The sequence below is a fragment of the Mustelus asterias genome, chromosome 24 (assembly GCF_964213995.1).
Source record: "Mustelus asterias chromosome 24, sMusAst1.hap1.1, whole genome shotgun sequence".
Lineage (NCBI taxonomy): Eukaryota > Metazoa > Chordata > Chondrichthyes > Carcharhiniformes > Triakidae > Mustelus > Mustelus asterias.
This window is the reverse complement of record NC_135824.1, coordinates 16,631,448-16,655,838: the sequence shown is the minus strand read 5'-3', so window position 1 is coordinate 16,655,838 and position 24,391 is coordinate 16,631,448. Positions and strand designations below refer to the sequence as shown.

The window sequence follows — 24,391 nt, the reverse complement described above, 5'->3', positions numbered from 1 at the left end:
ATTTAACTAGGCCATGCTAAATTCTCCCTCAGTGTACCCGAACGGGCGCCGGAGTGTGGCGACTAGGGGATTTTCACAGTAACTTCATTGCAGTGTTAATGTAAGCCTACTTGTGGCACGAATAAATAAATGAACTTTATAAACTGAGGTGGATTTTCTTTCACACCATCGTCCATTAGTATATTCTTGGAATTGCACAATCTTTAGCAACTGAAGGTGCAGGAAAAAACAACAACGCAGACAGAGTTTATGAGAAGTATATATGTGCACAAAATTGCAGAACGTTTTGCAAGGTTTTTTAAATCATTAAGACTTGAGTCTTTGAAGAAATTGTGAGATCTTTAAAGAAATGGCAGACTGTATTGTGAAACAGGTCGTGTTGTATTTGATAATTTAAAATACTTCAAATCATCAATCTTTAAGAAAGTGCAGTTGATTGAGATTTTCTGATTGAACCAAAACAAACAGGTGCAACGCTGCTAATGAAGATGACAGGAAAGTCCTGGGATTACAGATTGACAAAGATCATCACGCTTTGTTCGTGGCCTTCTCCAGTTGTGTTATCCGTGTTCCCCTCAGTCACTGTGAACATTATGGCACGTGCAAGAAGTAAGTATTTCTGAACTTTGTGACAGTTCCCTTTACTCCAGGTTGGGGGCAAAGTCAGAATGGCCGTTACTATTAGATTCTGTCTAAGAATGCCATGAAATACAGCCAGTTATTTAGCATACGTATTAATATTTCCCACATCGTAAAATCAGGACAGTGCATCTACATGGAAAGGTGTTGCGAAAGTGGCCGAGAGAGTTTATTCAAGAACATTGTCCAAAGATATGTGGGTTAGGTTGATTGGATATGCTAAATGAACCCTTAGTGTCCCGGGATCTGATAGATTAGAGGCATTAGCAGCGTAACAAAAAGTGGGGATAGGGGCAGGCAGGGTGGGATTGTTGTCAGTGCAGACTCGATGGGCCGAATGGTCTCCTTCTGCACTGTAGGGATTCTATGGTTTCTATGGTTCTATTGTTCGCTGTGGAGAAAGGTTCAGGTAATAAGGAATAGAAACACCCAAAATGTTTATACAAGGCAAAGGTTTTCCAATTTAACACCTCATCGTCCCAACTTTGTTGAAATGGTAGGAGCACTACAGCTGTGTTAAATTTTAACTTCACTGGCCTAGGGGAAGGGGGCATCAGAAATAGCTGGGGAAAATGGAGGTCGGAATGCTCTGGGACGGGAATCACCAGCCTTCAATTTGGAGGAGGCAGCTTATGGGGTCCCCAGTACAAGGTGTTTCTCAGGCAATCACACTGGATCCAGGAGGCATTCACCTACTAAGGACTCACCTGGTGGTAGCTGCCAAATTGCTTGGCCTCTGGGGAACCTCAGTGCAGGCTTGGAAGGCCAAAGGGCCTGTTCCTGTGCAGTACTGTTCTTTGTTCTTCGTTCAGCTGAAAGGCTCAACGATATTGAGGCTGGAAGACTCATTTTCATATTTTAAAGTGTGAACCTGCCCATTGGAGTGGATTGGTTGCTCACTCGCCTTCCTGCATGAGGTGAAAGGCAGAAATGGACGGGTAAGAAATCTGATTTCAATGCCTCATCCATCCAACTCAAACCCATCATTTTATTTTCCACCCCTCAGCCCAAATCTGCAGTTTGAATCACAGACTTGAGAAAAGAATGTCATGAATATTAGCATGGCAGAAATAGGGAAATTAACAGGAAAAAAAAACAACAGCAGTGACCCCAGGAATTTAAACTTTGCTGGTGACTGTGCGGAGTCACAGCACTTTTTCAAATTTTTAAACAAAGCAAGGTCTCCAAGTGCTTTCCACACTTTCCTCTATCCTATACTATACTCTTTTTGTAACTGCTTTGTGTCTGGAACAAGCTGCCAGAGGTAGCAGTAGAGGCGGGTACAATTTTGCCTTTTAAAAAGCATTTAGAAAGTTACATGGGTAAGATGGGTATAAAGGGTTATGGGCCAAATGCAGGCAATTGGGACTGGCTTAGTGGTAAAAACTGGGCTGCATGGGCAAGTTGGGCCGAAGGGCCTGTTTCCATGCTGTAAACCTCTGACTCTATAAACAACAGTGGTGCAACCGTGAGCGATACCAAAAAGGAAGACTGCAACATTACAAGAGAGAATATTAGGAAAAATAACTGTTGCCCTTGTCTTTATACCCGATACCCGTCACAAATTTGCAGCACTTTTCAGTAATCATTCCACATGCTGCTGTAGGGAACCGAAATAATCTTTTGCAGTGCTGTAAGCGATCGTAAATTTAAAAAGTTGTGCAAGTACAGAAATGTAATCATGAACTGGACAATAAAATATCAACACTGACTGCAGAGCTCCCAGCGGAGTTCAGTATGTCCAGCTGATTTAAATCTTGATTTAATATTTTATCTCTAGCTCAGGACTTTCAGGACAATTGCCAGCCAGGAGTTGGGGGGGTGAGGGCAGCATTTAGGAAAAGTCTTTAGACGTTTTGGATTATTGTAGAAATGGAAAGCCTTCACATGCCCTTCATAATTATGATACACCACAGGAACAGATCTACAAATGGCTCGGTTAAGGAATTTGGAAGAAAATTAATCAGAAGTGCTATGGAAAATAACTTCATTAAATGTTCAAGCTATTTGAATAGTGACTCGTTAAGGTTATATTGCTTGTGGAGTAAACAAGATATTTCACTGTTCCTCTTATACCATATGCTCATTTTTGGAGACTTTCCTGTTAAACTATATGCAAACATCTCTGACGGATTATGTAGAATGGGTCCAAACTCATTGCACTTTAGCAGAACGAGAGGTGATCCCATTGAACCGTAGAAGATTCTGAGAGAGCTATTTTTGGACATCGCTACCCCAGAGGGTTCTGGATGCTTGCTTGTTAAGTATATGCAAGGCTTAGATCAAGTGATTTTTGAATGGGAGTTGAGGGATATGTGATCAGGAAAGTGAGGGGATCAGTGAAGTTGACGCTCACCCACAAGTTTATTGAATGACAGAGAAGGCTTCAAGGGAAGCATGGGCGACTTATGCTCCTAGGAAGGGTCTGACAAAGGGTCACTCTGATTCGAAATGTTGGCTCTGTTCTCTCTCCACAGATGCTGTCAGACCTGTTGAGTTTTTCCAGCATTTCCTGTTCATGGTCCCGCTTTTATTTGTTGTGTAATGTTGACCATTCATCCAGGCAAATGGTTCACATGCCAGAGCGCACAAGTTTAAAAATTAGATAGGAAGGAAAAAATAGGAACGTCAAATAGTGTTTTATCCCCCAGATGTTAATGGACTTGCAGAATAAGTTATCCAGAAAGAGGTACAAAGCATTTCTAGTGAGCGAGCCTGGAGTGAAGGAAATAATGAGAAGACGGGGAGAGCGGGGTCTATGTTTGAAAACAATGTCGACATTCCATGTTCCTAAAATTCTTGGGTTCTTGAGCATTGGATTTCCTGGATTCAGGGTGATTCATTAAGGTCGCACTTTCTGTATCCCTGATTTTCCAATTTATTATCCCTGTGACCATCAGGTCATGCAGTCGCCTCTAAAGAACCCCTTTCTTTTAATGTTCTGAATTTTAAAACCTTAACTGTACCGGCAAAAGATGTGGAGATGCCGGCGTTGGACTGGGGTGAACACAGTAAGGAGTCTCACAACACCAGGTTAAAGTCCAACAGGTTTATTTGGTAGCAAATACCATAAGCTTTCGGAGCGCTGCTCCTTCGTCAGATGGAGTGGAAATGTGCTCTGCCAGTTATTGTTTCTCATTTTACCTACAGAGCTTGCATTGGGTCACGGGATCCATACTGTGCCTGGCTGGATAACAAATCCTGTGGAATTGTGAGACCTGGTATAAAGTAAGTAATGTTTCCTTGTTGACATTTTAATTTCTGATGAGACTGAATCCAAGGCTGCAGCTGGAGCTTATTTTTTCTCTCCGCTTCTTACTGTTAAAGCAATTTATGTCTCGCAGACAAAACACCGGCTGTATTTCAAGTGTCTCAAGACTGTGTTTATTTTCTCCCCCTCCCCTCTTTATCCCCAGCACCGTGTTTGAACAAGATGTAGAATCTGGTAACACTGCACATCTTGGAGAGTGTCATGGTAAGTAAGATTCCTCGAATCAATTTCTTTTAATATGGAGGGAATTTAAGAACGTGAAGGCACGAACCAATCATCTGAGGATCTGTGAAGGTAGCCGAACCTTGATTTACCAAGTTGCGCTATATAATTTCACGCATGGCTGACGTGTCAAGCAGCTAACGCGCATAGTCCCCCCCCAAAAAAGGAACCAAACCTTCCATCATCCCAATATCGTTTGCGAAGCTAAAACTCCTCATAACTTTTAGCGATTTCTAAGTGGACGCATTTCAAGCTAATATTCCGAAGTTTTGTTACTGTAGCATACGTACACAGCTGGTTTTAATGAAACTATTTCAGTTGCTGCGTGAATTACCTTTTTTAAAAAAAATTTCACTGATCTTTCTTTTAATTCTTTTAGAAATCTTGGCCACCACACCAGATTACAAAACATTTGGTGATCCAACATCTGGTTAGTTTTGTTGTTGCTCCTTATTTTTTTTTTGTTTATGTTTTACCGTTTCTTTTCCTCCACTTCCTCAGCAAACTTTCCCCTTTTTTTCCCTCTCCCCCCCTCCTATCTGCTCGCTTGGCAGATGGCCACGTGTGTGAATTGCTCTACATCTGTCAGCCACGAGAATGATGTAGCTAACTAATTATTCTTTCCTCCTCTTTCATTAGCGTTTCCCAGCACGTTTTCCCAGCCACACTGACTAATCAGATTTCTTATCCAAGGTTACCTTTTAACACGCAACTATTCAACACTTGCTGCGTTCAGTAGCAGCACAGGTTGCTTTGCTTCCCAAGCATGTGTAGGCACTTTGCTGATTTACTACTAATTTTGCTTCTCTCTTTTCCCTCAAGTCATGATCTGTGCTTCAGTAATGTAATGTTAACACCATAAAGCATTACTCAGTAGATCTTTGCATATATTCTCAATCGAACACAATGTAATTCTGTGAAAATGTTGAAATAGTTTAACAGTATTATGTGGTAGAAATTGTATTTTGTTCCTTAAGTTTGGGCGGCACGGTAGCACAGTGGTTAGCACTGCTGCATCACAGCTCCAGGGACCCGGGTTCGATTCCCGGCTTGGGTCACAGTCTGTGTGGAGTTTGCACGTTCTCCTCGTGTCTGCGTGGGTTTCCTCCCACAGTCCAAAGATGTGCGGGTTAGGTTGATTGGCCATGCTAAAATTGTCCCTTAGCGTCCTGAGATGCGTAGGTTAGAGGATTAGCGGGTAAATATGTAGGGATGTGGGGGTAGGGCCTGGGTGGGATTGTGGTCGGTACAGACTCGATGGGCCAAATGGCCTCTTTCTGCGCTGTAGGGATTCTAAGTTTGAGTTTATTAGTGTCACATGTAGGCTTACATTAACATTGCAATGAAGTTACTGTGAAAATCCCCTAGTTACCACACTCCGGTGTCTGCTCAGATACACAGAGGGAGAATTAGCATGGCCAATGCACCTAACCATCACATCTTTGAGACTGTGGGAGCACCCGGAGGAAACTCACGCAGACACGGGGAGAACGTGTGGACTCCGCACAGACATTGACCCAAGCTTGGAATTGAAACCAGGTCACTGCTACTGTGAGGCAGCAGTGCCAACCACTGTGCCGCCTTGTGCACCTGTTTATATGGCCCTATGTATTAGTGATGTGATTTGATTTGATTTATTATTGTTACGTATCGGGATACAGTGAAAAGAGTACATAAGCAGAGAAGGAAAGGAGAGGGTACCGAATATAGTGTTGCTATTACAGATAGAATTAAGTTTTAAGAGCAGAGAACGAGAGTAAAAGTTGGAATTAGAAGGTATGCTGGGAACAGCTCACAAGAAGTCACCTCGCTCCAGTGCCAAACATGAGCATCCATTATTCCTGAGAGTTTTCCATGAATGGTCTTCTATGTAAGAAGTTCAAAGTCTTTTGTAAGAAGGTACCCGAATGTCTGAGCACTGGCTGCCAACCTAGACAATGGTGGGATTGAGTTCCCAGTCTCACTTGGTGCTGCTGACGACCGGCCTCACTTGTTTTGAAAGAGTAACTCCGGATAAAACAAGACGTTTCCTGGAGATGTGGAAATGGCTTTGGCCTTAATTCATTTGAGCTATTCTGGATTCTGAAATGAGGGTGTCTTAAAAGTGCAAAATTAGGATTTGTTTTTTTAAATGTACAAAAGCTTTAGACTTTCTTAAAAAAGAATCTGGGGTCTGGAATCCGACACCTGGATCATTTCCCGGGTCACGACATCACAGCGTAATTTTATTAAAATGGAAAGTCACTAATTGAGTCAGAGGTGAGCTCGGTGCCCAATGAGTGGCGCTGGATTCTGCATGGGTACTACGTGGCAAGGTTCAAGGAGAGGCCGCACCTATGACAGGGCCAGCTATTGCCTTACACAATAGAGCGGGCAAGAGGTCAGAAGGTCAGCAGGGTCATGGTGAAGGCAAGTCAACAAATGGTCAATTGGAAGATAATTGACTTGCTCTGCTTAAATCACCTTATTTTTCCATTAATCTAATTCATCAACTACATCACATAATGGCTCCCTGCATTGCCCTTGACATTGCGTACACCAAGCTATTCACTTTCCCAGCTCCCCACTTTGAAAAGCTCCTTCCTGCCCTCCCCAGCACATTGAGGAGTGTGTTAAAGAGGTAATCTGTTAATTAGGGCTTTCCTCACTGTGAAAATAATGCGTTCCACAGGAATCGGAAGACCGACACTCCATCCGGGAACACTATTCTCAAAGCAGGCCCACACCCAACCTCGAACCTCTGGGCACCTGAAATAACTAGAATCCCGATGTTGCTAACACTATTGCTGAGTTCCCAAATTAAATACTGAGTTCGCAACGAAACGCTGCAGCTAATCCTTTGCCATTCAGCAAAATACTGCTGATTCACAAAGTGACATTTTGAAGGATGCTCAACCTTCTGTTATCTAGAATGAGTACCATAATGCACTAATCCTGATTTAATTCCTTATATAGCATTGCACATTCCCTACAATGCAGCACCATGGCAGAGGTCATCAGTCCGTCCTCTCTTCCCCTCTCCACGCCAGGTGTTCTATTCAGGAATCATTTTTTCAGCTAGACAGCTGAGATGCCGGCAGATATAAATCTTCAATAGACACGCAGCGATGGAGCTGAGTCATAAACCGATACCTCAGCTTTTCCAGAAGTGAGCATTCTGTCTGTCCATGTGTAGGTCACGCCAGAATTAGTTTCCAGTTGAATTCAGACACCAGCACTTTTCTGGGCATCCATCTTGCGTGTGTCAGCACGGTAGCCACAGCAGATGAAGCCCAATTTCTGCTTGGCTATTAAAGATGGTCTAGACTCTAAGCAATTACTCTCAGTCCATCTGTCTATAGAAAAAAAAATTATTGTTTGAAAAATAGTACCTTGGCATTTCTGCACATGTGCCTTGAACATTGCCCAAGCCAAGTCACGATATTCTGGGTGGGTAAGGGAGATATTTTAGAAGCAGAAAGGAAAAGCGACGTGATGCACACTGCAAAACTGCAATTTTCTCTCCCCCAGGCATTAGCAATAGTGGCAAACAGTTTGCAAAGCGAAACTATCCTGTTTCAGGGTGACAACCAACTTAATCAACAGAACAACATCCTGGTCATTTTTGTGCCAAATAAATTAGGGCCTGTGTCCAGAGTCGGGACATTTCCCAACTCCGCATACACGACTGGGACAGTTGGGATTTTCGGTATGGGTGGGGTTTCTTTGGGAGTTGGAACTGCCGCCCCCTAACAAGTGCAGGGATAGGCTGGGAAGTCTGCCTCTGTAAACTGGCACTGTCAAGATTTTTAAAGCAGCAACATAGCAATAAACAGCTCTTCAATCCTTGCACCATGCCCTCCCCCACCCCGCACACAGCCCTTCATATCCTCCATACCTGTTTAACCATTCCTATGACCCTTTATAACCCCACCCCGCCAACTTACTGTCGATCCATGTGCCCCCATCCATCACCCTTTGCCCCTTTTACCTACCATGCTAACAATATCCACCATGGGCAAACCTCAGGATCCATGCTGAGATTAAACAAAAGTTTTAAGTTTCTGTTGCAGACTTCATTTTTTTTTACTTCATAAAAACCTGTTCACAACATTTACAATCCTTCAACTACATCCTTTATAAAAATTTCCATTGGAATTCATAGTCCCGTTTCAAAGAGTCTATAACTACATGGATCTGTCAATCAAACTGTGAAAAGGAAAGCACACTGCCGTGAGTAAAGGAGGTTGTGAAATCAGTTATGCAAGCAGTGATTTTTTTTTAAAAAACGTTCTAGTCATTTTTCAAAGATTTAAAGAAGAAACGTTTTAATCGCCTTGGCTGCTTGACAGTTCAATGAGTAGATGCACTGTTTACATACGTGCCTAATTTAAACATTTTTAAGGGGCAAATTAGCTTCCTCAAGGTACATGACTTCCACCACCCTCAGGTGTCCTGGGACCATATCCAAAGGGGTACCCTATCTCTCCAAAAGGACACCCTACCTTCATCAGACTCCACAAAGTTCCTACCACATGATGTTTCACACACCTGCCACACTTGAGATGGCAAGTCTGTCATATGAGGAGAGACTAAGTCGGTTAGGGTTATATTCACTGCAGTTTAGAAGAGTGAGAGGGGACCTCATAGAAACTTATAAAATTCTAACAGGGTTAGACAGGATAGATTCAGAAAGAATGTTCTCAATGGTGGGAGAGTCCAGAACTAGAGGTCATAGTTGCGGATAAGGGATAAACCTTTTGGAACTGAGGTGAGGAAAAATTTCTTCACCCAGAGAGTGGTGAATGTGTGGAATTTACTACCACAGAAAGCAGTTGAGGCCAAAACATTGTGCGATTTTCAAGAAGAAATTAGATATATCTCTTGGGGCTAAAGGGATATGGGAGGAAGGCGGGATCAGGATATTAAATTCGATGATCAACCATGATCAAAATGAATGGTGGAGCAGGCTCGAAGGGCCGAATGGCCTATTCCTGCTTCTAGTTTCTATGAGTCACCAAAATCACACACAGGTGAAGGCAGCTGCTGATTTAAATGTGTACATGTGAACTCCGACCCCAGCCAGTTCCTGACCTCGTGAAAATGGGAGGAGCCGCGTTCAGGGACGGGACCTCCGGATCTGGACCGTTTCAGCGTGGAGAGACCCTCCGTTGTTGCGAAAATCCAGGGCCTAAGGAAGTCTTTAGACATCAGTGGATGTGGCCATGGAGTAAATCATATGAATTAACGTTGTGGTTCATCCAGAGAGCTGACACAGGCCCGATGGGCTGAATAGCCGCCTCCTTGCCATATGATTCTATACAAACATTCATGGCAGGAGGTGTACCTGGGAATTCAGGCACTAAAGCTAATATGGCCTGCACAGCTTCCCACCCAATTTCAGGCTCATCCACTTGGCTAATTGCCTCAAAGCCCCAGTATCTCCTTCACTCCCTGCTGAGAAGGGATGCTGTGGCGATGAGTTGCTCAAATAAGAGGATAAAACCAAAACATCTTGGGATTGGTATTAAGAGTTCTAACGGTTCCACAGAGGTCAAGTACTGATGTTTGGGGTGTTCAGATTGTACAAACAAATGCCATTTTGTTATTTGCACGTTTAAGATGGTTCAGGACATTTTGCACCGATAATCAGTGCAGTTCGGTATCAATGCAGAGCAAATATATTCATAATTTTTCCCCCATTAATTGTGACAATAATTTAAATTTATCACAGACACGGATTTATCGGCAGTCTCTGTTTCCACGGGTGCAACTGGCCCAGTAGTATCTCCAAAGCTGATTGGTTCACCAAAGGTTGCAGAGCAAGATGATGTGGATACTTATGATTATTTTGAACCATTATCTGCTGTCCCCAATGGTAAGGCCTTTGAAGGGAACCTTTATTTTACTGAATGGAAACCTGGTTTAAAACAAATGCTGCTGATTTAAAAATATATATATAATTATACATAAATTATGCATACTTAAGGGAGGCAATGGTCCACTGGTATTATCGCTAGACTATTAATCCAGAAACTCAGGTAATGTTCTGGGGACCCAGGTTCGAATCCCACCATGGCAGATGGTGGAATTTGAATTCAATAAAAAAAAATCTGGAATTAAGAATATACTAATGACCATGAAAACCATTGTCGGAAAAACCCATCTGGTTCACTAATCTCCTGTCGGGAAGGAAATCTGACATCCTTACCTGGTTTGGCCTACATGTGACTCCAGAGCCACCGCAATGTGGTTGACTCTCAGGTAACTAAAATAAAGTAAAGTTTATTTATTAGTTACAAGTAAGACTTATATTAACACTGCAATGAAGTTACTGTGAAATTCCCCGAGTCACCACACTCCGGTGCCTGTTTGGGTCAATGCACCTAACCAGCACATCCTTCAGACTGTGGGAGGAAACCCACGCAGACACGGCCGAATTCCACACACGCAGTGACCCAAGCTGGGAATCAAACCCAAGTCCCTGGCGCTGTGAGGCAGCAGTGCTAATCACTGTGCCGCCCATTGTGCCACCATGCCACCCATCTAGGGATGGGTAATAAATGCTGTCACGATGTGGAGATGCCGGCGTTGGAGTGGGGTAAACGCAGTAAGAAGTCTCACAACACCAGGTTAAAGTCCAACAGGTTTATTTGGTAGCAAACGCCACTAGCTTTCGGAGCGCTGCTCCTTCGTCAGGTGACTCACCTGATGAAGGAGCCGCGCTCCGAAAGTTAGTGGCGTTTGCTACCAAATAAACCTGTTGGACTTTAACCTGGTGTTGTGAGACTTCTTACTGTAATAAATGCTGGCCAGCCAACAATACCCATGTCCCATGATTGGATACAAAAAACTTCTGGCCTCACAAATCCCTATAGCTGACTTGACTAAAGCAGCACTGACCTCAAGTTAAGTGGAAAGGTTGAAGGTATGTGGAAATATCACAAATCGTTGTAATGTAGGTCCACATTGTGTAGAGTGCAGCTCCTATTTCGAATATCAAATGATAAAGCCTACCTACCTGATATTAAATGGAATCCAATAATGCTATTAAATTTCAGAGCTCAGGATGCTCTTTGCCAGACCTGGTTTTGTTCTGTGCATTTTCTGGTGAGATCCAAATTATTGTAAGTTAGATTTGCCAGGAAGTTCAAACAAAAAATGTGGCACAATTGCAATGGGTGCTATTGTTTTTTTTCCCCCCACCTTGAATTGCTGATCAAATTGTTTTTAAGAAAATCAATTGCATTTCTATTTCAAATTGATTTTTGCATGGTAGATTCATAGAAAATAGAAGGAGTAGCCCCTTCGAGCCTGCTCCGCCATTCACCTTTACCATGGCTGATCATCAAATTCAATAGCCTGATCCCTCCTGCCCACCCCCATAACCCTTGACCCCTTTAGCCCCAAGAACTTTATCTAATTTCTTCTCGAAATCACACAACCTCGACCAACCTTTTTAACATTTGGGTTCGAGGAGAATGTAAATCATACACAACAGCAGGTGAATGGCCTCAGGAGGGTTGTTTCGGTGTCCCTCAAGAAAACAAAATGTTCGCATCTTGCCCAGGCCAAAAAAAAAACAGCAGCTAAAACAGGTTTCCTATCAGATTTATCGGCAGTGATTTTTTTTTTCTCTTGTTAATCACTTTTACCTCAGTTGGGACTTGCACATTTCTGATAAATGTGTTGGTGCGTGTTATGTAAGCAATCCATTATTTAAGTTGGTCCGTGACACTATTGTTTCAGCTCATCGCTTCCTTCCTTTTGTAGCTTTTGTTATCTGTTGGTCAGTGCTGTTTCTTTCCTCTTGTCATTTCTCTCTGTCGACCACTGCCATTAACAGTTGTAACCCTTGAGCATTTTATCACCTGAGAAAGGATAAAATGCTCAAAAGGCCTTGCCTGATTTTTGTATTTAACGAAACAAAAATCTCTAAATAGCTCCTTCATCTTCACGAACCTGTGAATTGACTGCGAGAACTGCATGCGTGTAGAATTGAGAATCTAACCCGTGTTAGCCAGCAGCTTGTTCTTCTGTGGGGGTCGCAGAGTGCCTGCAGTGGGTATCGACCACAACCTTAACATGTCTGTTCCACATTAATATGCTGAGCTAACATTTTATCTTGCCCTGACAGTCATCCTAACCATTTCTCTTTCTGTCCGAGTAACTGCTTTGAAAGAAAAAGTGAAACTAAGTGAGGAATAGTTTATACGAGAGAGACTAATGGGAACCGCTTTGTTCAGGAGCCATTGATTTTCATGACTGTGGTAATTGCAAAAAATTTGTGGCTGTAAATTGTATTTAAATGTTGTTAGTTAAGGAGCATTCGACATAGATTGCACTCCTTAGTTAGTTAGCTATGAGCAGGAAATGACTTCCTTGCTCTTGTTTGCATGTTTTATACAATACTGCACTTGATTTAACTTGATATTTTCTATATTTGTGTATTTTACTTGGATGTCACCGAAAATGTTTTATTTTACTTATTTGGACCGCGACCAACGCAGGATGCTTTCAAAAACTGCCAATGCTAATATTTCTTTTCTCTATTTCAACTGAAATAATCTTTCCATCTTGCACGCAAACATAACTGTTGGCACGGGGTAGCCTGCTGGAATTAAAAGAACACAACCAGATGTTTCCCTGAATTCAGAAGGAAGAAGCAGCTGGTTCAGGCGACATTTTTAAACAAGGGAAGTAGAAAAGGAGATGGATTGAAAAACAGGGCAGGGACAAATAGTGTGCATTGTCACAGTTTGGCAGGACTAGTGTGACAGAACTTGCTTATATGAAGCATTTGCAACCCTGTTGTACAGAGCGTGCAAGATTTAAATCTTCTCCCCAGAAGTGCATTTCCAATACAGTGATAGTAATAACATCTCGACTTGGGTTTCATTCACGTTTGTTCCTATAAAAAGATGAGTAAATATGTGCCATTAAAGTTAAATAAAATCCTAGTTACAGTTGCAGGACTATTGTTGTGGCAATTACTTCAGACATGATGCTTTTTTTAAAAACAAACCAACAACTTAAAGCTAGCTGTGTTTCTTTGCCACGTTTGCGGTTTCAGGGATATCATGTCATGGTGCAAGAGGAGTTTGCTTACCGTCGTAATCTATGCAAAGTTTTCTTCACAAAGAGCAGGAATGTATTCTAGGAACACCATGAGCTCTCTGACTTCCGGTTTCTATCAACCAAGTAATTGAGCCAAGCCACGAATATTAATTACAGTTGACCCTTTTTAAAGTGCACTACTTGGTAACTGGCCAAATAGTGTATTATAATGGCTCCGTGGCATGCAAAGCACCCTGTTGCTCCACTGAAAAAGCCATTGCTTGTTTACTCAGGATCAATTAGACATTCGTGAGTCTTTGCTGACATTGGAAAAATTTCACTATTCCTAATTTAACAAGTGTTGTCTGACTTTTTTTTAATAAAAAACCCACGGAAATCTGTTAAATCTGTCCCCCTCAAAGTTGTCTATTCCAGAATCTTGGCGTCAAAATGAAATTTTCATCTGGTATGCTCCTCCCCGTCCATTCTTCTCTCATCCACAGGGCTCACGCGATCTTTACTCTAGTGTTGCTGGGGCAGCATGGAGCTCGTGTGTCAGAAACCCTGTCGCACAAACATCGTTCTAAAGGGAATGCAATTCCTGGGGAGTGGTGGGGGGGGTGGAATTGAAGAGTAGCTCTTTCAGGGTGAAGGACGGGGCTCAAGGAGCAATGTGAGGAGAGATTGTCTAATTGCATCACTCTCTGAAAAGACGACTGTGCTGCATCATGCCGTACTGGCATTCGGGAACAAAGAGGATAGCAATCATCCTAATGACAGCTTGACATAGTGACTGATGGATCTTCTGGGGCGAGAGATTGGATATATTGCTTAGTAGAAGTTGGTTATGGGTTCACTCCTATAGGAGCCCCTCAAAAGCGGCAGATTAAATATGTTTTTAATTTTTTTTGTGGCTAACAAAACATCCCTTCTGTCCCATTAAAAAGGAACAGAATTTTCCTTTTAATCTGAGGGGTTTTATTCCTCCGTTATGTCTTCATTTGTTTGCAAAAATTCTCAGCTGATAGGTAGGATGCTGATGTTGGAGAATCATTGGGTGAAACTCTAAAGAGAACAAAGATGATAAGTTTTGAAAGATCACGCACAGTCTTCAAATTCAATGTGTAACAGTTTGTAGAATTCCGATCCTTCCCTTTTTTGATAAAATCAGATAGCGATTAAGATATAGATTGGAAGTTGATGTTTAATTTCAACGTTTGTCATGTTCGATGTGTAATCCATGCGCTAAAGCTTTTAATTCGGGACATTTAAGTGACTAAGGATTAGTGTCTCGAGCACTCAAAGCACAGCATGTTTTAAATAATGAAGGCAGGAACCGAGGAAATCCGGCGTTACAATGAACATCACAGCATGGGAGCACAAAAATAACACACTTCATAGTGAAGAAAAGAAAGATGAGAAACAAATCTGTACAAGTCAACAACTCTGGATCTCTTTCGAGAAAGACCAAGCTTATGTTGTGATTTCTGATGTAGACAGAGGGTGTCTTTTGTTGTAGATATAACACTTTTCATAAAGTAAGTTGTAAGAGCGTGAACCATGTCAATCCACATTTGGACGTAACACAAGGTTCTCAATCATCACTGACCTAGAAAATAAGACTTAAATTTTATCACTTCATCAATCCTAATTTGATTACTGTGTACCATGGCAAAGAAACATGCTTCTTACTTGGCTGCGTAGTTGCAGTTTCGAAATGAAAAGCTACAGTCACTTGCAACGTATGGTTGAGTCATAACAGCTAACCTGTTCCAAAATGTTAGAGAAGAATGGCCCAAAAAAACCAACTAGTTCCAATTATTCGGCTACAGCCTAAACTCTGTGGTTCCATAGAGATGCCAATCGTAGAAATCTTCAGCTTGACAAAACACAACTCTGAGCACCAGTGATGTATCTGCACTGTAACTGTCACAAGTAGGCTTACATTCACACTGCAATGAAGTTACTGCAAAAATCCCTTAGTCGCCACAGTTTGGTGCCTGCATGGATAAAGTGAGGGAGAATTTAGCATAGCCAATAATGACCAGGGGAGAAAGGCAGATTTCCTTTGTTAAAGGGGATTAGTAAACCAGATGGATTTTTACAATAGTTTCTGATAGGAAGAATTTATCTTGGCCAATGCTCCTAACCAGCACGTCTTTCGGACTGTGGGAGGAAACCCACACAGACACGTGGAGAACATGCAGACTCCACACATGCAGACTCCACACAGACAGTGACCGAACCCAGGTCTCTGGCTTTGTGAGGCAGAAGTGCAATTGTTGTACTACAATGGAATTAAAAGATGTTTCTGCTGTGCATCAAGCCCCAAGATGGACAGAACGTTGATTGAAATCTACAATAAATTACCAGATCACATTCATTGATGGGTTTCCTCCAGGTGCTCCAGTTTCCTTCTACAGTCCAAACATGTGTAGGGTAGGTGGATTGGCCATGATTGGGGTTATGGGGATAGGGTGGAGGAGGTGGGCCTAGGTAGAGTGCTCTTTCAGAGGGTCAGTGCAGACCCAATGAACCGACGGTGCTCCTCCTGCACTGTTGGGATTCTATGAATTAAGAGAATACCAAAATGAATACTAGCCAATGAAATGAGAGATTACTGTGGACAAATGCAGAACAAGTCACATGGTAGGTTTTCGAGTGTTAGTTAAATGGAGGTGTTAAATTAATTTAAATAAATCAGTTTTCCTCAGAGTAGGCACTGCCATCAGATGGAAGTTGGATTGGATCTCTGTCAAAAGTCCTGCTTTCCCGTGGCGGTAAACTGTCCGCAGTATTTCCCACTTGGCATTGGGAGTCATGCGGGAGTAGATGTTGCAGCAGTGTCACCAACTATCTGACCAAGCGGGACCAGAAACAATTTCTAAACCTTCAGCAAAGCGCCTTCACAGGAGAGGTTGAGGCAGCTGAAGTGGTGAAAAAGACCTATCCTTCTGGGTTCACCACACACAGCCATCCCCTCCTTCCACCTCTTTTTGATCCACAGTGCAGTGGTAGGAATAAAGAATAGAAATGTGCCCCAGCACAGAGTTCTCACTGATGCAGGACTGCAGGCACAGCTGTCACCACAAGCAGCGTTTTGGGAGCCAGTTGGGGGAAGCTGATGGGAAAATCTTGCAGTGAAGAGCCTCCGTCCTCAAATCACAGGCCCCAGAACACTGAGAACAGGATGTTCCGGCCACACTCACCCCAAGACCAGTAGAACCCACCCAAGATCAACGGACCGTTGCATGATTCTGTCCCACACAGTGGTTAGCGCTGCTGCCTCACAGCTCCAGAATCCCGAGTTTGATTCCCGGCTTGGGTCACTGTCTGCGTGGAGTTTGCACATTCTCCCCGTGTCTGCCTGGGTTTCCTCCGGATGCTCCAGTTTCCTCCCACAGTCCAAAGATGTGCAGGTTAGGTTGATTGGCCAAGCTAAATTGCCCCATAGTTTCGGAGTTGGGGGGAGAATAGCAGGGTAAATATGTGGGGTTATGGGGACAGGGTGGTATTGTTGTTGGTGCAGCCTCGATGGGCCAAATGGCTTCCTTCTGTACTGTAGGGACTCTATGTGGTGGATGGGATGGGAAAATTCCGCCCTCATTGGCCAAACGTAAATGTGGGAAAATCTCCTTCAAATCACAAAAGAAAATGCTGGAAAATCTCAGCAGGTCTGACAGCATCTATGGAGAGAGAATAAAGCCAAAGTTTTGAGTCTGGATGACCCTTTATCAGAGCATTTTGTCACCCTGGCTCAAAACGTTGGCTCTATTCTCTCCCCACAGATGCTGTCAGACCTGCTGAGATTTTCCAGTATTTTCTGTCTTTGTTTCCGATTCCAGCATCCGCAGGATTTCGCTTTTATCTCTTCAAACCAATGTTTGCAATCACGATTGCCAGCATCAAGTCCTAGGTTTGCTCTTGGGAGAACATGACAAGAGATTAAAATTAAACAAAATAAACCTATGAGGATCGTTTGAAGACAATCAGTTCCAAACATTAAACTCATCGCCAAGTCCTTGCTATCAATTTGGAAACTAGATCATTTGTGCAGACATTGTGAAAATATCTTCCAACAGCAGAGAGAGAAAAAAAATCAGTATTGAATTTTGGATTCATTCATTTATATTGCTGGGGCAAAAAATTGTTATTTTAAATGAACTTCCTTCACATGTGCAGATCGCGGCTTCATCCGTGTCTGATAAATCATTCATAGAATTCTGGCCCCAGCAGTGCCTGAAAAAAGTCAATATCTCGATGATCGGAAATCAGATTAAGAATCACCGAAAATAAAGGCCACCAAATCGGACTTCTGACAAAACACAAAATAGCGATTGGTTTCTGTCCTGCAATGCTTTAGGGCATTTTTGTTTTATTGTTGTACTTTCAATTTCCGATGTACTCTTTGCAAGGAATCGGCAACATAGAAACATTCAGTAATCTTTCCTTTAACCACCTTCCCTTTGTTGCAGGAGTACGATGGGAGGTGCAGTCGGGAGACTCAAACCAGATGGTTCACATGAACGTCCTGATCACCTGTGTCCTCGCTGCTTTCGTTCTGGGAGCCTTCATTTCCGGCATCGCCGTGTACTGTCACCGAGACACCTACTTGCGTAAAGCCCGGAAAATGAACAAGGACGCAGAATCCGCCCAGTCCTGCACCGACTCGAGTGGGAGCTTCACCAAGTTTAACGGACTGTTCGACAGCCCAGTCAAGGAGTACCCGCAAAATATTGACACGCCCAAGCTTTACACCAACTTGCTGTCCAACGGCAAGGAGCTACCACCCAGCGGTGATGCCAAGTCCATGATCGTGGACAGCCATGGACAACCTCCAGAACTGGCGGCACTGCCAACTCCCGAGTCTACACCAGTGCTTCAGCAGAAAAGTATCCAACCAATTAAGAACCAGTGGGAGAAAGCCCAGAACAATATCAATGCCGCGAGGAAGGAATCACCGTTAAAAAGCCCTCAGATTATCCCATCCAGCCCTCCTCCCCATTCGCCTATAAACCATAGCGGCCAAATACCCAGCGCAGTGGTACTTCCCAATGCCACCCACGCCTACAACATGTCTTTCTCAAATTCCAATGCGCACAAAGCTGAAAGGAAAGTACAGAACATAGAAATGTCGATCACTGGTCATTCGAGTAAGAAAGAACAGCGGAGAGCGATTGAGGCAAGGAACACACTGAACGACCTTCTGAAACATCTCAACGAAAGTGGCAGCAATCCTAAAGCTATTTTGGGAGATGTCCCGATGACCCGTCAAAATCTCATGCTGGACCCAATGACCAAAATAGTTGAAATGCCGCCCAAGGTTCCAAACAGAGAGGCCTCACTATATTCTCCATCGTCCACTCTACCAAGACACAGCCCCACAAAGCGGGTGGATGTTCCAACAACTTCAAATATCCAATTGTCAAGTTTAGAGAGAGAACGAGGCTACCCAAGAAATTCTTCGCAGAGGCATTCGATATCCGTACTCCCCAAAAACGTTATCAGTTCATTAAATGGAGCTGTGTTGTCACGACATCCCAGTTTTAATAGGGGAGGGTACTTCCCTCCCGCACCTCCCATGAGATTGGATTCTGTACACGGTACTCCCCTTGTCATTCAACCGCAACCTGGCTCTTTGTCCCGCCAGAGCAGTTACACAAGCAACGGTACACTGCCTCGATCAGGGATAAAGAGAACGCCATCCATTAAACCAGACGTGCCGCCGAAACCATCATTTGGTCAACCCACAACTCCAGTCAAACCACTACACAAGTACAGTTACTAAGACTACCCGTTTCTCAGTTAATGTGATGTGGGAGGACTTGAAGATCAAAATTGCTTAAAGCTACCAGTGACAATGCTCTGATAGATACACAAAACAAGTGGCCAAAGTAGCTACATTTCCTCAAATGGCATCTTTAATTAAGACTGAAGGCAGGAACGTTCTCCTGCTGCGCAGAGATGCTGAGTAATACAGAAGGTATTACTGTTAAGATGTGGAGTCCCGGAGAAGTGCAACATGGAATTTATCCTGTGAAATTAGTTGAAGCATCAAACGTGTAAGGAAGTACTTGAACAATGGTTCCATTTTCACTGCTGTTGGGCATCGTCTTCCCATTAAATGTGAACACTTTTAAAGACAGAACCCACATTTGTCTTGTCGCTTGCACAGACATTTCATGACTTTTCATAAGACTTCATCAACTGTGTTTTGGTTTGACAGAACGCCGCCGTAGCCCAATTGTAGCAAAGACAGATACTTTTGTGTGGCATTCGCTCCGAACGTCACAGACGAATGCTGTGTAAGCCACACAGACTAGGATGCACTTAATGGTTCTTGTTGCAGCTGTTGACGCTGCGTTGCCTGATGTACTGAGCACGACTGAACTCTGAAGTGGACCCGAAACTTCCTGTCCTACTTGCAGATATACTTGGACCATATCACTGTGTTGAGCGCAGCTGCCTGTCTACGGCCCCCTTTTCTTTTAGAATGGTGTCCCCCATAGCTTAACCAAATGTAACATCCATTACATTCGACGCTTACACCAATAATTGTAAATTTGTATGGTCAGCGTATCTGGCGAAATCTGTAGACAAGGAGCTGCCCTGCCACAGAGATGGGCAGCGTACAAGATAAAGGAGAGTGCAGTCACTTTGTTAAGGAGCGTTTAAATGTGATTAATAGGGCACCCTGAAGAGTCATGCAGGTAATGACACTGTTCTGTAAATAGTGTGTGTGTGTATTCACCTGGATTCTGTGCATCTTGTGCCTTATTCAATAAGCATTATCATTGATATTGAAACCTTGTCAAGTGTTCTTGAACAGAAAAATCTGCTTTCCAGTGTGCCAGCCGTATTTTAATTTTTAAATGGTTTCATATAAAATTAAATACATCGAATCACAGCCTGAAATGTAACGGTGACCTACAGCCAGAGAGGTGGGAGAAAAGACAAGCGATCAGAATTTGGCTTCACCCCAGTTTTGGCGAACATTCCACTCTGCGGTTTTTGACAAAAGCGAAGGATAATTTTCTTTTTTTTAAAAAAAGATAGCAAAATTAGTTGAGCAAAATTTTGAGCTGGTGCGTGTCACGTCTGGAGGTGTGTAAAAGCACCAACTCGCACAGGTAACCCATGCTTCTTATCGACATCGACCAGAGGGATCGACCTGCATGGCTGAAATACTAACTGTATCAAACGGCAGGTAGAAGCGTCCCAGGATAAAAGTGGTAATAATTCACTCACGGTAATCAAATCGACACGACGCCGCAGATTCCTTTGTGGCCAATGGGCAAACCATTCATTTCAACGCCATCAAAGTTAAAATAGTAATTTTGCATCCATTCTGGCTAAAGATTAAAAAAAGAGAGAGGGAAGCCTATACCAGTTAAAACAATGCTGCACTGTATATTGCAATTTGAGCCCAGGCTCAATTTTACATTGCCGTTTTCAACATCCTGCATTGCCCATACACTTCGATTCACCAACTACATTTGTGTTCAGGTAAACCCAGATTGGTTCTCTTTATGGTACATTGGCAAGCTAACCCAGAAAAGGAAAAAAAAAGTTGTTGTTGTATAATGGTCCTCTGAAGTAACATGTATAGAAAACCCCTTGTAAACTTGTACTGTGGAAGTGTACATAACTACATACATTTTGTTTTTAACACCGCATGTAAAGTCAAAATAAAAGAATCAAATGGAATATTTAATGCTCTGTTTCTCCCGCGTTGACATTCTTCCTCCTGTAAATATACCAGTCGTGATTCCCGACTTGCCGTAGATTTTAAAAAGTCTCTGAATTATTGATTTTCATTTCTTACCAGACTTCACGCCACTTTAGAATTCCAGTCGACGCCTGCTAGTTCACAAATATTTGTTTTTACGACAAAGCAATTTTTCTCACCAGCAACTAACTAACAGTTTCAAAAGTTGTTGCAAGGAAAACTCAGAATCCTTACAGTGCAGAAGGAGGCCATTCGGCCCCTCGAGTCTGCACCGACCACAATCCCACCCAGGCTCTATCCCCCATGACCTCATGCATTTACCCTAACTCGTTTCCCCTGACACTAAGAGGCAATTTAGCATGGCCAATCCACCTAACCCGCACAGAGCGGCACGGTAGCACAGTGGTTAGCACTGCTGCCTCACAGCTCCAGGGACCTGGGTTCGATTCCCGGCTTAGGTCACTGTCTGTGTGGAGTTTGCACATTCTCCTCGTGTCTGCGTGGGTTTCCTCCCACATTCCAAAGATGTGCAGGTTAGGTTGATTGGCCATGCTTAAATTGCCCCTCAGTGTCCTGACATGTGTAGGTTAGCGGGATTAGTGGGTAAAATATGTAGGGATATGGGGGTAGGGCCTGGGTGGGACTGTGGTCGGTGCAGACTCGATAGGCCGAAAGGCCTCTTTCTGTACTGTAGGGTTTCTATGATTTCTATGATCTTTGGACTGTAGGAGGAAACCGGAACACCTGGAGGAAATCCACGCAGACACGGGGAGAATGTGCAGACTCCACACAGACAGTGACCCAAGCCGGGAATCAAACCCAGGTCCCTGGCGCTGTGAGGCAACAGTGCTAACCAGTGCGCCACCGTGCTCGATTAAAAAAATAGTAACAAGTAAGTTTCCACAATAACGAAGCATAAATATTGTTTCAGGAAATGAGAACTGCTCATCAAAAGGTAAACTCACCATGGAACAGACTATGAGTAAGCATGTTTTTCAGGTAGGTATAGTAAGAAGTCTCACAACATCAGGTTAAAGTCCAGCAGGTTTATTTGGTAGCACGAGCACGAGATTTTGCAAGCCCAGGCAAGTCGTGGGGGTTACGGATAGTGTGACGTGAACCCAAGATCCCGGTTGAGGCTGTCCTCATGTGTGCGGAACTTGGCTATCAGTTTCTGCTCAGCGATTCTGCATTGTCGTGCGTCTTGAAGGCCGCCTTGGCGAATGCTTAACCGAAGATCAGAGGCTGAATGCCCATGACTGCTGAAGTGTTCCCCGACAGGAAGGGAACACTCCTGCTGGTGATTGTCAGGCGGTGTCCATTCATCCGTTGTCATAGTGTCTGCATTGTCTCGCCGATGTACCATGCCTCAGGACATCCTTTCCTGCCGCGCATCAGGTAGACAACGTTGGCCGAGTTGCAAGATTATGTACCATGTACCTGGTGGATTGTGTTCTCACGTGAGATGATAGCATGTGTCGATGATCCGGCACGTCTTGCAGAGGTTGCTGTGGCAGGGTTGTGTGGTGTCATGGTCACTAGTCTCCTGAAGGCTGGGTAGTTTGCTGCGGACAATGATCTGTTTGAGGTTGCGCGGTTATTTGCAAAATCTCTCTAACTGTCCTGGCTTGAGACAATACACACCTCTTTAACCTGTGCTTAACCCTCTCTCCACTCGCATTGTCTGTACCTTTAAGACTTGATTACCTGTTAAGATTTGCATTCCAACCATTATCTTGTAATTGAGTTTGTCTCTATATATGCCCTGTTTGTGAATCTAACTCCCACTCACCTGATGAAGGAGCAGCGCTCAGGAAGCTCGTCTACCAAATAAACCTGTTGGACTTTAACCTGGTGTTGAGAGACTTCTTACCGTGCCCACCCCAGTCCAACTCCGGCATCTCCACATCATTTCAGGTAGGTGACAGGGGATAGTAAAAATCTAATAATTTTAAAACCTACAATACACACTGCAATATCACATGTTTCTAGATTAAAAGCACACGTCTTGATACTGTACAGATCTGTACAGCGCTTTACAGATTAGCGAGACTTCCTGGGGGGAATTTTCCCATCCCGCCTGCCACGGGAATTGTAACAGGCTTGGGGGGCAGACCATGCAACGGTTTGTTGACCTCGGACGGGATTTTCCAGTTCTTGGGGCAAACGCAGCTGTTTCGATCATTACTGTGTGCTGAGTTCACTGGTCTCATTACTCAAGTAGGCCTCGGTGTCCCCAGGTTCAGGAAGGGATGAAAGGATTGGTTCCCATTCTTCATCAACATCCAGTTACCCTTGCTAAAAGGGGCATGGGTGTGTGGGTACTGAATGAGGGCAGCTTTGAGCCCCAGGTTGTACAGTTTGCCAAAACTCACTGTGTTTGCATTTGGATGGGATGCTAAGGGGCTACGGCGCTGGCTGAACTGTGGCAAAGTTCACTCACTGCTTTCGGATTAAAAGAAACTCTAGATAGAAGAAAACAAATACCTGAAGTACATCACAGTTACGAATGCACAAGTCAGCCCACAGTAAACTACCTGGATCCTCAAGCTTGCCCATGATTCAATATTTTGAGTCTTCTTGGGGTGGCACGGTGGCACAGTGGTTAGCACTGCTGCATCACAGCAACAGGGATTCGATTCCCAGCTTGGGTCATTGTCTGTGCAGTCTGCACGTTCTCCCCATGTCTGCGTGGGTTTACTCCGGGTGCTGTGGTTTCCTCCCACAGTCTGAAAGACATGCGGGTTAGGTGCATTGGCCATGCTAAATTTTCCCTCAGTGTACCCAAATGGGTGCCAGAGTGCGGCGACTAGGGGATTTTCACAGTAACTTCATTGCAGTGATAGCGTAAGCCTACTTGCGACACTAATAAATAAACTTCTACCAAAACTCCACTTTCCCATTCTATCGCCGGAATCTTGCTGCTGTTCATGGCAGTGGGATAGAAACATAAAGAATAGGAGCAGGAGTAGGCCATTCGGCCCTTCGAGCTTGCACCACCATTCAACATGATCAGTGTGTCCCACTCCCGCTTTCTCTCCATACCCCTTAATCTCTTTCACCACAAAGGCCACATTCAGCTCCCTCTTGAACATATCTAACGAATTGGCCCCAACAGCTTTCTGTGGTAGAGAATTCCACAGGTGCACAAATCTGAGTGAGAAAGATCTTCCTCATCTCAGTCCTGAATGACTTGCCCCTTATTCTTAGACTGTAACCCCTAGATCTGCACTTTCCCAATATCGGGAACATTCTTCCCGCATCTAGCCTGTCCAGTCCCATCGGAATTTTATATGTTTCTACGAGATCCCCTCTCATTCTTCTAAATTCCAGTGAGTACAAGCCCAATCGATCCAATCTCTCTCCATATATAAGTCCTGCCATTCCGGGAATCAGTCTGGTAAGGGGTGCGTTCAACAGGAAACCCATTGGTAACGATGGGAGCATAAGATCCTTCCGCCAGCGAGCGGCACGCCACCTCCCGCCACTGTGAA

The 24,391-nt window shown here is 43.7% G+C and overlaps 1 protein-coding gene across 10 annotated transcripts in view; it reads left to right on the top strand.

Moving 5' to 3' along the window:
• Positions 1 to 20,880, top strand: part of sema6d (semaphorin 6D) — a 188,208-nt gene extending 167,328 nt beyond the window's left edge. For 3 of the 10 annotated variants that reach the window (XM_078241336.1, XM_078241337.1, XM_078241342.1), the window contains 6 exons: positions 469 to 609; positions 3,790 to 3,867; positions 4,056 to 4,114; positions 4,512 to 4,562; positions 9,846 to 9,989; positions 17,644 to 20,880. In XM_078241336.1, the coding sequence (XP_078097462.1) occupies positions 469 to 609; positions 3,790 to 3,867; positions 4,056 to 4,114; positions 4,512 to 4,562; positions 9,846 to 9,989; positions 17,644 to 18,956 (1,786 nt within the window). In that variant the 3' untranslated portion in view covers positions 18,957 to 20,880. The remainder of the gene's footprint in view (positions 1 to 468; positions 610 to 3,789; positions 3,868 to 4,055; positions 4,115 to 4,511; positions 4,563 to 9,845; positions 9,990 to 17,643) is intronic. The other 7 variants (XM_078241339.1, XM_078241338.1, XM_078241343.1 and 4 more) reach the window with 3 other exon arrangements.
• Positions 20,881 to 24,391: the final 3,511 nt, after the last annotated feature.